This window comes from Orbicella franksi, chromosome 7 (assembly GCF_964199315.1).
Source record: "Orbicella franksi chromosome 7, jaOrbFran1.1, whole genome shotgun sequence".
NCBI lineage: Eukaryota > Metazoa > Cnidaria > Anthozoa > Scleractinia > Merulinidae > Orbicella > Orbicella franksi.
The window spans coordinates 24,094,062-24,112,180 of NC_138151.1; the positions used below are offsets into that span (position 1 = coordinate 24,094,062).

The window sequence follows — 18,119 nt, forward strand, 5'->3', positions numbered from 1 at the left end:
TGAATGACGACAAAGAACCAAATATATAGGTAAGACATTTACTCAAGCCTTTCATTTACAATTAGAGACAAAGAGACTGTTTTAAAATGAAAAATCGAAACACAAACTCACGTGGATCGTGTTTGTTAATTTTGGACATTGCCTCGTTTCTTGGAGGATTTTGTGTTTTGGCGACTGGGGACGTCGACGTGGTAGAGCCAAAATACCCTTGACGACACCAAACGAGCCTGATATGGCACCGAAGAGTACCAAAAAAGGCACGATTATACTTACCGCACCCGAATTTGGCCACAAATCCATCAACATCAAACCAGTGACTTTGCTACTACGAAATATCAGGACAGTCGACACAGCTTTTGATTACCTTATTGTGGATTTGGATGAGGTAATCGGGTTTAAATAAACATGACACTGTCATTTCTTTTATGTGTGGCGTTTTTGAGGTACTATACTAATAGCAAATTCAACAAGACTAAGAACGAGAAGCCGGCGTAACATTAGATGTAACTTTCAAGGATACATTTTCTTTTCAATAATGAAAATTTTAAGTTGTTTAAGACTGAAATAAGTTGTCAGGGCTGTGCGGTAGAGGCTCCCGGGTGCCACAGGCGACAAACGTTTGTCTTTGGGCGACTGCAAAAACTTACTTTTTTCATATAAGCTTAAGTGCGGAGCACCCAGGATTTCATGGTTAGGAACTTTTGGGCTCCTTGTAATTTTTTTTTAGACTACAGTCTTGGTTGTTACAATCAAAGAAACTTGGATGAGTAGATTTCAGCAATATACATTAACTTGCTTCTAAGGCTGGTTAGATTTCCAGTTCACAGATTCCTTAAATCCGGCTTTCTACCATGACTTCCAAGGCTGGTTACTTCGAATTTTTGATATTTCATTCCGCTAATTCGACACTTTCAAAGCAGGTAAGATCAACATATTTCCTGAAAAGTAGAAATTTCAGTTCAAATGGCATTCAGATTTTCGCTCTGATATAAACTATGAATTGTTTTTCCACACGAGAAGATTTCGTTCTACTTTTACGAAAGTGAATCATTCCTAGAGGGCATTTTCACGTTTTGAGGTATCTATTTTATCAACAGGATGGAAAACTCATCTGGCAGGGGGGTGGGAACATATTCCTGACACCCACAATTGTCACGCTTCCCGTTCACTTTGTAAATAAATTATCGGACGAATGAACCATGGCGGAAGTTACTGCAAGTAATTTCTGGTTCTTGGCAGTTGCTCTCATTTTTCTTCCTCTTGCAGGTAAGAATCGTGTAGCTACCTCTGTTAGTTTGGATTATAAATCTTAAGACACAGTCTATAGATTTCCAGTTTACAGACTCCTTAAATGCGCCTTTCTACCATGACATGCTGGCGGTAATTTGAAATGTGACCTGTCTTAGTTAACTCGCAATGCAGCACATGCTGCCAGATTATGTTTTCATAGTTCGCACCTTTAAACAATCTAGGACTTGAAATTAAGATCAAGACGACTGAAATTAAATCATTAAAGCTACTACTGATCTTTTATAATTCATCATCAAGCTAGCGTCAGTACGGACGCGTGACTTGAAGTATCCACGCTTACATTTATTTCACTTTTATCGACGTTTTCCGGGCTCGATTCAGCGTAGACCAATTTAAGTGGTTCGACACAGTATCGATAAGGTCCTGTATTCATTTGTGTCTTGTTTGTCTGATTTTATTTTTATTTCTGTTCACTGAAGGCGTTCGTGCGGAAGCGTTATCCATGAAGAGCTGTCTAAGTTAGAGTTCTTCAATTCGCGAATATTATGGAACACCAGAACTGTCTTATGATACTTTTTTTTTATTATATTGGGTGGTTATGTCATTATATTTAGTACTTATGTTATTATATTCGGTGATTAACTCAATATACTCGGTGTTTATTCCATTATACTCGGTGCTCATGTCTTTATATGCGGTGCTGTCTTCATTATATTCGGTGCTTATTCCATTATATTCGGTGCTTCCCTCGTTATATTCGGTGCTTTCTTCATTATATTAGGTGCTTTTTTCATTGTATTCGGTGCTGTTTTTATTATATTCGGTGCTTTCTTCGTTATATTCGGTTCTAACTTTGTTTGGTGTTTTCTTCATTATTACGGGTGCTAACACTATTATTTTCGGTGCTCTCTTCCTTATATTCGGTGCAAAGGCCATTACATTCAGTACTTCCTTGTTCGGTGATTACTTCATTATATTTGGTGATTACTTCATTATATTCGGTGCTTACTTCATTTCATTCGGTACTTTCTTCGATATGATCGTCACCAGTCTTCGCAAGGGGCCGTACAATTTGGAGGTAGTCTGGGGAAAGACGGGAAAAACGGGAAAAACGGGTGTCACGAAAACTCAGACCCCGAAACCTCAGATCCCGAAAACTCAGACCCCTCGAAATTAAAAACTCAATTGTTATCACCTGAATTGCTCTACGGTCACGCAATGTTACTAGACAACAGCCACAATGGGGCGTAAAGGTAAAAACACGTAAAAAACACGTAAAGGTCGAACCGATTGAACCGCCATGTCTGGTCTCGAAATGTGAGCGAACGAAAATTGAAAATTGGCGCGAAGGCCCCGCCACGAGGTAGATTTAATAATTAACTAAACCAGGCGGTATCATGAAAATAAATAAATAAATAAATAAATAAATAAATAAATAAATAAAAAATAAATAGAAGTGTTTGGTTTGAAACTTAATGTTTCCTGTAAGAAATATTCACTATTCCCGTTATAAGTTGTAACGCAAACTTGGCTATCTCTATGTACTCTTTTTTTTCGTTTTTTCTTTTTTCTTTTTCTAAATGTTGTTAATTTCTGCGGGTTGCGTGCCGACAGTCACGCAACGCACATAAAGTCAAAAAGCAGATTGCGATCAAACGAGTGTGTTTCAGAGAACAACACATTTTTTTGCTGCATACGATTGCATAAAAAAAGGACTGTTTTGAAAAACAGTGTCGGCTGCTGTTCTAAACCTTGTTAGTTCTTCACTGTTTGACCGACGCGACAGCGATAAACCTGAGAAGTTAAATATTTGTTTTTCACTGTTCGATCGACGCGACAACATAAACCGGAGAAGATAAACATCTCGCCCCATTCTGGCCATAGAGCAATTCAGGTGATAACAATTGAGTTTTTAATTTCGAGGGGTCTGAGGTCTGGGTTTCCGGGGTCTGAGTTTTCGTGACACCCGTTTTTCCCGGCTTTCCCCAGACTACCTCCAAATTGAACGGCCCCTCACGAAGACTGGTGACGATCATATCGAAGAAAGCACTGAATGAAATGAAGTAAGCACCGAATATAATGAAGTAATCACCGAATATAATGAAGTAATCACCGAACAAGGAAGTACCGAATGGAATGGCCTTTGCACCGAATATAAGGAAGAGAGCACCGAACATAATAGTGTGAGCACCCGTAGTAATGAAGAAAACACCAAACAAAGTTAGAACTGAATATAACGAAGAAAGCACCGAATATAATAAAAACAGCACCGAATACAATGAAAAAACACCTAATATAATGAAGAAAGCACCGAATATAACGAGGGAAGCACCGAATATAATGAGTTAATCACCGAATATAGTAACATAAGTACTAAATATAATGACATAACCACCCAATATATAATGAAAAAGGGTATCATAAGACAGTTCTGGCGTTCCATAGAATATATACATTTCTTGTCATTATACGTGTATGTCACGCCATGCTTAATTAATATGATTTTTTTTTTTTTTTTTACTGTGAGCATACTATATGGCAAAGTTGTACGTAAAAACCTTCGGCTAGGAGTAGAAAGTTAATTAAAGTGATTTGTCTGGTGAATTAGAGCATGGCAAGGATTGACCAAGATCGGCAGGTATGTTTTGCAGGTTGCAGGTTGCAGGTTGCAGGTTGAAATTTAATTATAACTGGAAAACTGCTGGCACTAAAAATAGTTAATAACCTATATACTCGTCAGGGGTTCTTACATAAAGTAGCTCGCGTCTTTCACATGGTGGAAACACGATCGATCCGCCATAGGTACTTATCGATCAACACGTTGAGACCAGTGAATCTCTTTAAAGCCATCTGGATGGCGCTCCACAGATGTTTCAATCGATTTCAGATTTGGCTCGGGTCTTCCCTCAGCAACAGAAGATTGCCACCACAAATGACGCAAATAAATAAAGAAATGAGTTAACATAAGATTTTAACCGACGGAATATAACAAGCTCAGTGTGCTTTCATTTTAGTACTCAAAGGGAAGAAACCAAATTCAGCAGATATTTCAGATGATATTTTAGATGTTTCTTCAAAACAATAATTCACTGCAGGCTTAGAATCATAGGAATATACTCTCCTCCCATCGTTGTGGCCGGTTTGGCACTTAGGTGGAGGCCACCTTACCGAGCGATTGTAAACAGCGTCATGTAACAGTCACGGTAAGTCTACCACCTGTACGTTTCTTTTAAGTGCCAGCGGTTTTCCGGTTATAATTAAATTTCAACCTGCAACCTGCAAGCTACAACCTGCAAAATATACCTGCCGGACCAAGCTTGTGCGTTTACGTTCTCAAAACACAAAGTATTTTTCGTTCTCTTTTTGGAGTACTCGAGCTTTTAATTCGTTTTTTCATTAATTCATTCCTAATCTTAATTAAACTAAGTATGAAAGAATAGCACTTTTTTTGGCATTGGCTGTTTGATTTCCCAACAATAGTAATTATGTCGTTGGATAAGTGTTAGCTTCGAAGAAGGACAATTAGTCATGATTGTGGCTACCAATTATTAGAGCCTACAAATGTTTACGCCAAAAAAAAAAAAAAAAAAAAAAAAAAAAAAAAAAAAAACATACAGCGGCAAAAGACTGAGGTCAACAAACACTAACCGCAGTGTTCAAAATTCCTTTCCTTACGCTTGCTTTGGAAGGCTCAAGAACGGAAACAGAAACATTCATGACAAAGGTATTGCTTTGACGCGTAAATGTTATAGGATATGGAGGATGCTGGTACAGTTTGAACTAATGTAACCCGAGGCCAGAGAGAAACCTTTTGCTGAAAATTGCTGCTTCAAAGTTTTCTCTGACCCTACACAAAGATGATGATAATAATAATAATAATAATAATAACGATAACCATAACAATAATAATAATAATAATAATAATAATAATAATAATAATTTTGCAACGAAATTTATTTCGCCGGCAAGGCGAAGGTCCAAGGCCCTAGACAAGAGTCACTCTAAGGGGTAGCGAATGGTCCTTCAAAAACCGTGGGTCTCACAAAATTTTTGCCGAATTTCACGAGTCTCGCAGTCTGGTCTCTTTAGCGGTTATGTGCGTCTCGGAGTCAGCTCGATTTTTCCCCAAAGCTATCTTGCAGTGTCTATTTTTACGCATGACTTATAAAGTCTCGAGGTACCCATTTTTATGTAAGCTTAAATGACGTCTGAACGTCTTGGAATCTGAACGTCTCGAGCTCGCATTTAAAACACTTTTAAGTCTCGCAATTGAAGAGGTCAAAATGTCTCAGGCTCGCAAAGAAAAACGCTAGTCTCGGCTTTTCGCTAAGCCTCCCATTTACCATTCACCATCCGTTAAATCGGCTCCACAGACCTATAGCGATGTGAAACCTTAAACAAATTGCACGATAAAATGATTTCAGGTGATTTTTGTTTAAAATAAACATCACATTCTGAAGTTACTTTTTGATTGCCATTGTAGTCCTTTGCTTTGATCTTATCTTTAGCTTTTCATAGCTTGCTTGGCAGCCGTTACGACCCAAATAACGGCTGCTAAAGAGATTAGGCTTGTCATGCATTCCTCTAACTGTAAGTGTTCCTTGGAATTACAGTTTTAGCACGACTGCAGGGTGTAACTTCCTTGGCAAAACCAGAAAAACCGTAGAATGCATTGGGCAAAAAATTCTGAAAAACCGCCATCATTGTTGTCAAAAACCGAAAACCAAAGACTAAATTGGAGAAAACCCGCAAATCGCACAAGACACCTAAACCGGAAAAGAGCACTTTTTAAGTGCGAAAACCGAAAACCGAACCAAAAATTGGCCAATTCCGCAAAACCGAAAATCTTAACGTCCCCCTCCATAACGGGAATGTTCGTCTGTAAGATAGCATAGTGCACGTGCCAGGTTTTGCACAAGACTCAAGTGACGATTCCGTGATGTTTATGTACACTGTTCGTGAGGTACATGTATGTTTGGTTGAGTCTACATGTGCGTGTATGTGTGTATACAGTAAGAAAACTGAGAAAAATTTAATGATGCACATAAATTGTTGCTGTACTGTACCATGTGTAAATGTACATTTTGAGAAGTGGGAAAAGTTGAGAAAGTTGTTCGTTCTCTCCAGTGTACAGTCCAGTTGGAAATCATAAAAAAAAAAAAATACTTTCACGTGCCCTTTTCAGTGTCATTGCAGTAACTCCACGGTAAAAAGGGCTAGTCATTCCACTAATCACAGGGTCTTACATATAGGTGGTAAGCGAGGTTAGGAGAAATGTTTCAAGGAAGATCTTTTGGATATAATGATTGACTACTTTAATCATTATCCCTTTAATTCGTGAATGCACGCGTATGATCATGTCGTTCTTGTACAGTAGAGCATCTTCGTTAACATTTGTCTTTGTTGTTGCTTGTGTAGACTGTGTACCAAGTTTTACCAGTCCACCTAACAATGGCAATCCAGTGTATCAATTGATGGAGGAAACTGTGTCCTTATCATGGTCTTACAATTTAGATGGAAAAGTCACTAATGAGAGAGAATGGACATTTGATATCGACCAGAGGATTGCAACTGTTCTGTCTTCTGGACCAGTTAACATAGATCCAGCATATACGTCGAGAGTTGAAGTGTCAGGAAATACACTCAGGGTATTAAATATCCAGGAAAATGACAGTGGAAACTATACATTTAGAGTTCAATTCACTACTTTTAATCCTCAGTGGATAACAGACCAGGCTGAACTAATTGTAGTTGGTAAGTTTCCATATCTTTACCCTTCCTTACATGTTTATATACGTACAGTGCAACTGAAAAACTTCAGATGCCTTAGAATTCGGTCAGATTATGTGTTAGTCTGACCCGAACACTTTTGGGATTGTGGTAAAAAGCCTACAATACATGTAGTACCTACATGAACATGTACCCTCTAACTAACCCAGACTGTTAATGAGATTTGATGTCCCCCCTCATGTAGTTGAACCAAAGATCACACATCAAGAATCAGGACCCATCACCATAGATGAAGGAAATACGAGAACTCTTTTATGCGTTGCCAGTGGTAACCCCAAGCCATTGATCACATGGTATAGAGACAATGTAAAGGTTCAAGAAGATGCAGACAACTCCAACTTCACAATAACATTAGCAAAGAAGAATGATAAAGGAAGATACAGCTGTCTTACTGCTGTTACTGCTCCTGGTTTGGATATTAGTACTGCAGACTATACAGTAAATGTGACAGTGAGATGTAAGTAAAGTTAATTTTATACTTAGCTGAATGTATATGTTGTTCAAATGTAGGTCAGAATTAAATTCAGGTTAAAATGATCTTAACCTACATGTAAATTGATTCTCAATTTCCTTTTTTCTCCTAACTCTGATTATTCATGATCCTTAAATAATTAGGGTTAAGAGACAAAGGATTTTTGTTTAACCTGAATTTCATTTTGACCTACAACACATATGCATGTACATATGTAATTACGTACGAAAACATAGAACGGCTGCAGCCAAACATGGCAAAATATAAAAAACGTTCTCTGGCTAAAATTATTTAAAAAACACAAACTTCCCACTGTCTTTAACTGCAGTCTTCAATGGGCAAAATGGTACATGTACAATGTATAAAGGCGCTAAAAATTCAGAAATATATAGTAATAAAAATACAATAGAGTAAAATTCCGTATAATACAATAGAATATAAAATTATGGAAGAAATTTAAGATTTTTCGTGAAAAAGAATGCTATATTGTCCCGGAAGTAGACAAAAGTTATTGACCGCGTTGGGAGTTGACGAGGTATATAAAGTGGTTTAATTTATGTACGATGTGAGTGAGTTTATTATTAATAATTCTTTGTTATACGCGTACCTGTAAGTTAGCTACATTGTACAGGTACAGGATTCAGGATAGTTTCAATGTATATAAAAATATGAACATGTGTTTTTAAGGTGGCATTTGTACGGGATGACTGGTTTAGGGTCAAAGGTCGAACATCATTCAGATGGGATAAATAATGAGAAACAACTGAGTGTGGGATGGTTTTTGTGGGATGATACATTGTATGTGGTTTCACACTTTTAGTCAGAATTCGAAAGTTGGGGAATTGAAACTTTTAGTTTCTTTTTTGTCGTGGGCTGGAGACCTACTCTCCAGGAAAATTTGCAGCATAAAAGCGTCATGAAGATATGATTGATTAAAGCCTGAAAAAAAAAAAAAAAAAAAAAAAAAATTCACGCCTGAACGGGATTCGAATCCATGACCTCTACGATACTGGTGCAGTGCTCTACCAACTGAGCTATCAAGCCAATTGGGCGCTGGTCACATTGTGAGTTCGTAATATACCCGTAGATGTTGAAGAATGCAAATGAATATATGAAAGATCATACAACTGAACTGTGGAGAAATCATGTCTTCATACCTTTTTCCGCAGTTCAAATATATGATCTTTCATATATTCGTTTGCATAAAAGCATCATGTACTGCACATGCGTTAAGTGTAAGTGAGGTTTCAGTCTACAGATATCTGTTGAAGATTAGTTATCCATAGGTTTCAAAATTGACTAAAATTAATAACTACTAAGCCAGAAATTCTTCGAACAGGAAGTAAAAAAGACTTCTAAAAAGCCTGTGTGTAATTGGTCAGGAAAGGATGTCTGCACACCAACGTGGCCAAAAACTTACCTGAGCGTTTTGTATATAATGTACATTGTACTTCATGGCACACCGTGAATTCAGATGTTCTTACGAAAAATCCTTTATTGATTACAAGTGATAAATTAATAAATACTCGAGACTAACCACAAACCACACAGCTATATGATTATTTTGACGAATGTACTTTTTAACATGTTTCAAAGCAAGCATGGTGTGCCAACAAGATCCTTATGACGAAAAGCTACTTAAGACTATTTTTCTAACACTGCACCAGTAACAGGCCACCAAAATTTAGTCTTAGCTATCTTTAGCTATGATAACACTTGGTGTGTGAAAAGCTAACATGTTTAGAAGTTAGGGATCTGCTGTTAATGCCATATACACTGTACCAGTATGCAAAATACATACATGTACATTACAGTAATATTAACTACACAGTTGTATCACAACATGACATCTTAACAGTATTTTTTTTTTTTACCTGTACATAACAGATCGGCCAACTGTCACAAAGTTCACAACTGGAACGCCAGGCAATACTGTAGTGGAGGGCACTACAGTGACTCTTACATGCAGTGCAAATGGGTATCCTGCACCAACATACACCATGAGGCGACAGAATACGCCAGTAGTAAGTAATGGAGGAAAATTTGAGATCACAAATGTACAGCTCAGTGAAGAGGCTAATACGTACAGCTATGAGACACAAAATGCAGTAGGAAGTGGGCCGACAGTGCAGCTACAGATTACAGTATTGGGTAAGGCCCAGGATTATTTGTTGAATGTGATATTAAACAATCAACCAGTGTTGGGCATAATTTCAAATCAAATAATTTGTTTCATTCCCTCAAAAGTGACGTGGTATTGTGTTGACTTCAGGAGGCGGTAGGTGGCGGACTACAACTATGTATATTTAGTATGTATTTACTAACTGGTGATTTACATGGGCTACATGTCAACCTGAAACATTTGTCACACACATACTATAATAATTTTGTTCTTGTTCAATTATTTGGAGTGAATAAGCACAATTAATTTTTTTACAAACCCTGACAAAATTGCACGAGCGTGAAGGGTGAGTACAATTTGTGGTGTTTGAAAAATTTACAAGTGCTTAGTTATTCCAAATTGCATCAGAATAATTGTGTGATACGCTTGAAAGATAACCGTATTGGCATACTTTGGCTTTACATAAGTTATATACTTACAAGGCCGTGGGCAGGACCCATTGTTGGAAATTTAGGAAAATATTGTGAGAACTTCTAATAATGTTGGAAAATCCTTGTGTGATTTTTGGCAATGTTAATTAATCGGAATTACTCAGAGCATCTGGCTTAAGTTTTTGGCTATCTTCAAAAGACCTCATGGGAACTTTGCTATTGTGTTGCACTAGTGTTACACTTGAACTGCAATACTCTAAGCTAATCAGTCAAATAACTTTGCAAGTACATTTAATTGGATCACCTAGAAGCGTCTAAATTCTCTTTATATGTTCGGAAAAATGCTTGGGTTTTTTTTTCGAAAAACCTACCTTAGAAACTCTACATGTACGTGTAAGATGTCCCTGAACTAAATTAAAACACCATATAACAATCCGCCGCAATAAATCTGCAAATTCTGTTTCTAAGGACTCTCAATACATTGTAGTTTTGACACTGGACCACAAGCAGCCTTTAATCAGAGGGGAGGAAAAAAGCAAAATTATCACAAAATAACATAAATCATCGAAAATATTTCAACGATTTTCAGAATTGTGAATACTTGGGTTCTCTGGATACAAGCCATTTTCTTCTTGTTTAATAAAAAGAAGAGTAATTTCCAGTCCCTACCTTTCGACCGTCGTTACTTTCAAACCGTCGCTACTGACATATACACTTGACATGTACTGAAACTGACATTTTATAGGCTTTTTTAGAAGTTCTTTACTTGGGAGCCTCCCTTGGACATTAACTGTTTCTGGAAGCTCACAGTTTTTCTCGAGCTTCGCTCTTAGAAGACTGTTCGCTTCCCCGCCCCAATAGTATCCGCAGATAAATATCGAAGCATATTTTTGCGCCAAACGGAGGCTATTGTTTATATATTTGCATGCCAAATATGGGCTATGGTCGTTTAAAACTGGCCTGCTTAAGCTAACTGCTGGAAAAGCTGTAAGGCCGCTGATACCATAGTTAGAGCTAGGTTTGTCAGTTTTCATTTTCTTAGCCTCTTTTATTTATCTTATAGATCCTGCCAAGATTGTTAAACTTGAAAGTGAACATGAAATTGCAGCACACCACTTGACTGTCAAGCAGAAGGAAATCCCCAGCCGACTTATACATGGACTCCATGTGATCCACAGCAAAGTGTGTGTCAGAAGAGCGTGCTACATTTTCAAGCCAGTGACAAAAGTGTCTACGCGTTCACCTGCAAAGTGACAAATAACCTGGCCAGTGATAAAAGAAATACGTTTCTTTGTAAGTTATTAAGAAAACAGTCACTTACATACAAGTTGCTTCCCATTTGAAATGATCATTAGCTTTCAAGAAAACATTGTTACATGTAATTTTTGTTTTGTGTTATCCTGTCCTCTCCTCTTGCTTCCTTTGGCGTTTTGTTTTTGTTACATGCCCTTAGCTAGCGCCGTGAATGTTTGCTTCTTACAATAATTGACATGGACCTTCTTGGTCTCACAATGACGCACAAGAAACATCTATTTTTAAATTGGTGGCACGCTTAAAATGTGTAGCGTGGTTTAATTTACCACCAAGCTATTGCATTCATTGCAATGTTTGGGAGCTGAAAATATTCAATATCTCTTTTAAATATGTTATCAAATCAAAGAATTGCTTCAGCAAATTAAGATCTAAATTTCCAATTATAGTTATAGAAAAGACACAAATTGCTTGTTAGCTGTTAATATTAGTACATATATGATTTGATAACTGAATGGTAATTAAGCTAGAGTAAGAAATTAGCCTTTCGATGCGACCAGACCTCTTTGCAGTGTTTCACTCTCTCCCTTCAAGAAACGACAACAACAGCAACAACAACAACAAGAGCAGAAACGAAAAAATGACTGAGGCAAGTGCCTCTGTTTTCCTGTTACTAGCTACGGTCCTGTGCTTGGATTCACCTGAGGGTCTAAAATTGTTTGCATGTATTTGGTTGAATACGAAAGGTACAGTTTCTCTCGCTGACTGTTGTTTTATTAGTAATAACAAGTGATGTAATTAACGTGACCCTGGTTATCACGAGTGAAGAGTGCGCTGATGGGGAATACAATCAACTGTGGGAGAAACTCAGCAAAACGGTAGCTAACTTGTTTATGTAAGACACTTGTAGGTCCAAACCTTATTATGCTGTCAACCTTATAGGAAATAGCAAGGTTCAAGACCGTTGATACATAGTGAGTGGGCCTGTGAATTGGCAGACAGCCTAGGCACCGGCTGGTAGGCAGAACGAGAAATTGACACACAAATTAACATTATCAGTCGGACAAATTGATGGACAGATTGAACGAGGGACAGTTCTTAATCAAATTTAAGAATAGTTGAAATACTGTGTAGTAAACATGACACTGTTAATTAAAGAAACGAAGGAACGACGTTTTCGATGCTGTGCTTTGTTACGGCAAGTTATATTACAGATTAAATTATCTGTCTTGGCAGCCTTTTTAGCAGTTTTTAGCGGAAAGTGTTATTTAATTATTTGTCTTTGGTAATTAATATTGGCCATGTTCATTGAATTAGCCCTTTTAAAAACGTATAAAATAAATATTAACAATAGTTCATTTAAAATGCTCATTTCAGATAGACGAGATCCTTACTCGGTGAACTGGGCTATGAAAATGTGCAACTAAAAGTATCAGGTATTCAATAAGTTTCAGATTGATTTCTTTTAGACTTACATTTTGGGCGTAAGAACTTCGGGCGTTTTTTTCGGCACGTCTCAAAGAGCGTGGGAAAACGAGTCTAAAATGTCCTACGTTATGAGTACGTGAGGTCAGCGGCTGTAGATCGTAATCATTCGTAGCGCTCCGTAGCGTTGTTTCTACTAGTAAACTCGCATTTTTTTTTACTTCTAATGTCATATTCAATTAAACGTAAACATTAATGAACGTTACTGTAGAAGCAGTTATTTTCATTAAGAACTCAAAAAAATGTCGAGATACTTTCGGCCTCGCTTCATGAGATTTCTCCGAAAGCGTCCAAAAAGTCACCGACTGTCTTACATACCCGTGACACAGTGGTGAGTGGCTAAGGCCAGTAACCACAAAAATCGAACGGTTTACATACTTATCCGTTTATCCACTGTTTAAGGTCAAATAAAAATTAAGTCCACTCCATTAGTTTGAATGCTTCATTTTGTGTGAGTGCGACCATCTGAAAATTTATGAAGTTGAAATAATTTCCCGTTCAGTTTGGTCACCAGATAAGTTTGTACTTATGCCTTCCCTTTTTCTTTCAAGGTGTGGAAGTGTTATTGTTGACCTGGCCCTGAAGTTCAGTTCAACTGTAAGAGAAAGCGAGGTACTCTTTATACCTCGCGATGCTACTAACAGTGGAGGTTTTGGAGGTTTTAATGTCAGTGCCATGACAGGCACACGAGACACTGGGATAATATCCACCATTGCTACAACACCTACCAGCTCATCTGACAGTATGTTACCATATCATTCACATTTTGTCCTGTGAATTTGTTAAAGTAATGCGATCTGTTTTTCAGATGCCTTAGCTAATAATTAAGTAGGCACGTGGCGATGCTTGTATTTTATTGTTAACTTTATTTGACAATTCGGCCAGCAAATCGAATATATATAAAAGTCTTCAAAATTTAGATCAGATAATGATGGCACTCTCATACTACAAGAGCTTCATCTATTTTGTACTGTGAAGATATCTAGTGACCTTACAAAAAGTATCGAGCACCAGGAAATTAATACATTTAAGTGCACATGATTTTGTATTTGCCAAGTTCGCACCAAAGGGAACTTAATACTGTGCTATACCTTGATATATAACGTGTAAGTCTCGCTTAAAACAATCACCTACAGACAAACAGAAAGAAGGATTAATGGCAAAAAGGACAGTATGATGGAGAGGCAGGTTCGGGCAGCCAGCCATTCAGCCAGCCAGTCACGCAGACAGCCAGACAAACAGACAGTCAGACAGCCAGATAGATAGAGAGACAGACAGACAGACAAACAGACACACAGACAGACAGACAGACAAACAGTGAGACATATTTGCCATGCTTAACACAAGCATGCGAAATACGTTTGCTTGGAAAAAGATCTGATGACGGTTTTTTTGTCATATTATAGTAACGGTTCAAGTGTGCGGGGATTGTGCTTGCAGCTGCACCGTATTGGGAGTTGTGATCGGTATTTTTGTTGTCATGATCGTTGCTCTTGTTGTCTACATCTTATGGCTTCACAAGCAGGGTAAGCAATATTCTAAATATTCTCAATACCTTTTAACAATGACTGTGAGAAAACTTGTCTTGTTAACACTTGTCTTGTTTCCGCTACACCTCCCACTTCAAGCTGCTATGGTTTTGGATGTAAATAGCATGTAGCTGCCAAAACAGTTAAATAACTGAACCAGACAACTGAGACACTAAGTGTTAATACCAGGTATGGGAAGTTTTGTGGTTTTTAGTTCTCGCTTTTAAGATTTTACGCCTTTTCAATAATTCATCGGCATTCTTTGCAACACTGACACTCAATTACAACGTGGCCCATAATGCCATTTTCAGTGACTTCTGTGATCAGAACGTTGAGCTTTTTCTATTATTTCAAAGGAGGGGGTAACGAAATGTCTTATCCATTTCTCCATCCTTTCTCCTCCTGACTTGATTATAAAGTCAATCAATTTATTTTTCCCCCTTTTAAGGACTGCAACAAGGGATAGGTAAGCTTGTTTGAGAAGCACATTTGTATTCGTTTATTTCATCACTTGGGTCTTAAGAGTGAATACCTATAAGAATCGACCTAAATCGCCTATCAATGGCACAAGTCGAAAAATTGATTTCGCTTGTATTTTGCCCATAGATAGGTCCTAGTAAGAAAAGAAACGGACCATAGTTAGTTTCTGCTAATACAGCTTTCTTTGGTAGAAATATGCCAAAAACGGTTTCGCCCCGATTGGGCTCAAAATCTACTTTCGGTTTTGCTGAATTTTCCGAATATTCGATTGCTTCGCGCTTCGCAGAACAGCTACTTGAGAATCTTTCAGTGGATTTTATATCTAGTTCAGGTCTACGCGGTATGACAGAGCGAAAAATAAAATAAATCGAAGCTAGTTTTGAGCCCGAAACGAGATCAAACAGACACGCAAAATTTTACAATGTGTTGCAACCGAATTATTGCATTAAAACATCGCCATATTTTTCTATAGGCTATAACTTTAAATACCATAAAAACACTTTCTACGGGCACTGCGCGAAAAGCCAAATATTCGGGCCCGAATTCGCTCGAATACGGATCGGCTCACGCCGCGTATGCCGCAATGTTCTGACGTATTCGATTACGGCTGACTCGAAATACACCTGGAATATTCTAGAGGAATCCGGCCTGTTTTTCCGTATTCAAATTTAATACTCGTGAATGACTTGAAGTGTTCGATAAATCATACGGGCCACGTTTTGGTAGATTAATGTTGCATTAGATGTTCTTCGAAGATATAGCGATCATTTATGACTCGAATATTTTCGAATACTCTCAGTTGTTCGAGAGTTTGCGACTGGAAAACGCGATGCACGACGCCACTTCTGACGTGAACGTCTTCGAATACTAATGAATACGTCAAGTATGCTCTAATTTTCGAGAATCGCACGCTATGAATACGAAAGTTGTGTCACATTTTTCACAGCCAAAGATGTATTGCGTCGTCAAGAACGGGTTTTATGCAGGTAATATACGCTACCGCGTAGTTCATTCAGACAACACGCTAGCTAGTGTTCCGAAGCATCCGACTGGAACACGAGACTCATGCGAAGTATGAAACGTGTTCATGTTTAAATACTGAGGCATACGTGAGGTTTTAAGGTATTCTAAACGATACACTTCAAGTGTTCTGTGGTGTTCGACTGGAACACGAGACTCATGCGAAGTATGAAACGTGTTCATGTTTGAATACTGAGGCATACGTGAGGTTTTAAGGTATTCTAAACGATACACTTCAAGTGTTCTGTGGTGTTCGACTGGAACACGAGACTCATGCGAAGTATGAAACGCGTTCATGTTTGAATACTGAGGCATACGTGAGGTTTTAGGGTATTATAAACGACACGCTTCAAGTGTTCTGTGGTGTTCGACTGGGACACGAGACTCACGCGAAGTATGAAACGTGTTCATGTTTGAATACTAAGGCATACGTGAGGTTTTAAGGTATTCTCCACGACACACTTCAAGTGTTCTGTGGTGTTCGACTGGAACACGAGACTCATGCGAAGTATGAAACGTGTTCATATTCGAATACTGAGGCATACGTGAGGTTTTAAGGTATTCTAAACGACACACTTCAATTCATGTCTCCTGTTCGACTGGAACACGAGACTCATGTAAAGTATGAAACGTATTCGTGATTGAATACTGACGCCAACTGAGGACCCATACCAAAGCTTGTATATCCCCCAAACTGTGTTCAAACTGCTGAGTGTAACACACTTTTAAATTCCTTTAGATTCCTAACAAAACCCACCCAAAAGAAAGAAAATTACCAGGACAATATGGATGTTATCCCAACAAAAAGTAAACAACTGCCGTTATGACATCTTCATTTCATTTCAAATAATACTTTATTAATACTGAAATAATAAAACTTATGTTACTTGTTCGTGTATGTTTATTTTCATCAAACTATGGAAGAATTTACATTGCCAAGACCCTATGTTATGAAAAAGTATAAGGAACCATCTGAGAAGCAAAACCTAAAAAATTACTATAACATTTTGTATGCATTTACTTTATATCTAGATGCTGTTTTGTAATGAAAAAGCATAACCATCTGAGAAGCAAACTTTATAACTAGATGCTGCTGTGTTATGAAAAGGCATAATGAAGCATTTGAGAAGCAAAGTCTAAAAAACCACTTCTATAACATTTTGCATGCAACTTTCTAACTAGATGCTGCTATATTATGAAAAAGCAGAAGTTCGGAACCATCTGAGAAGCAGTCTAAAAGAACACTTACATTTTGTATGCAAACTTTAGAACTAGATGCTGCTATGTTACGAAAGAGAATTAGAGATGAATTAATGAATTGCTGCTTTGCATATTTAGAGCGGTTTTCAGTTGAGTGTCGAGAGTAATTACACAATTACTTTGGTTTAGGTTTTGGTTTTACTACAGTTCGAGATTAGCTGAGAAGTCTAATTGGTAAGTAATTGGTTTTGGTTTTGGTTTTGGTTTTACGACACTCAATTGAAAACCACTCTAACATCATTCTTATTTGGTTCAACAATTGGAACCCTCTTAACATTACCATATACCTTTAGAGGTGTCTCACACAAAAGGGATGTAGTGCATCCGATTTAATCTGTAGACATTGTATGTAAACCCCATATCAAATTAAAACTTATAGAGCTGGCCATCAAACTACACCAAGGACTTTCAAATAAAATGAATTGCCAAATTTTTCTAGACATTTTAGTGCTGGTGTCCAAATCATTAATATTATCATCACATTTTGAAAGCTACATGTAAAAGTCAAAGTGAACTTTGTTTCTTGTTAATTTAATTAGTTTCTCAGTTTCTGGACACAAAACACTAAAAAAATTGCCTGTGTGTTGCCATATTCAATCGCAGTAAAAAGTTACAGAACATTTTCAAAACAGGATTAAAGAATGGTGGAGTGATCATTCAAAAATCACTCTCAGAGAAAAAATATTTCAAAATAAAAATTAACAGATGTGGATGATAAACTAGTTACTGTCCAAAATTTGAGGCAGACTCACTTTGACTTAGCTTTCAAAAAGTGATTTGGATGCTCGCATAGAGAAACCCTGAAAAATTTGACAATTCATTTTATTTCCAAATTCTTGGTATACATGTACGTGTAGATTGATAGCCAGCTTTATTGGCTTTAATTAGACATGCTAAATGGTGTGGGTGCAAGACACTCTGAAAGATATAGGGTAACCTCAAGACAAAGAGCTGAAAATTCAAACCAAGACCTGAGATCAACACTAAGACTTAGTCTTGACAGGATTGATGACCAAAAAGTTTTACAG

The 18,119-nt window shown here is 37.5% G+C and overlaps 2 protein-coding genes across 2 annotated transcripts in view; both read left to right on the plus strand.

Moving 5' to 3' along the window:
* LOC145492291 (uncharacterized) overlaps positions 1 to 18,119 on the plus strand; it is a 175,111-nt gene that overhangs the window by 49,038 nt on the left and 107,954 nt on the right. The gene's annotated exons all lie outside the window — the stretch shown is intronic.
* LOC145492501 (uncharacterized) lies at positions 13,331 to 14,462 on the plus strand. The gene is made up of 2 exons (XM_081471959.1): positions 13,331 to 13,544; positions 14,209 to 14,462. Exons 1-2 carry the CDS (start codon positions 13,331 to 13,333, stop codon positions 14,460 to 14,462), a joined length of 468 nt encoding a protein of 155 aa, XP_081328085.1.

Coding starts and splice junctions, on each gene's coding strand:
- LOC145492501 (XM_081471959.1), top strand. CDS start 13,331: ATGCCTTCCCTTTTTCTTTCAAGGTGTGGAAGTGTTATTGTTGACCTG. Junction 13,545..14,208: donor ACCTACCAGCTCATCTGACA/GTATGTTACCAT, acceptor GTCATATTATAG/TAACGGTTCAAGTGTGCGGG.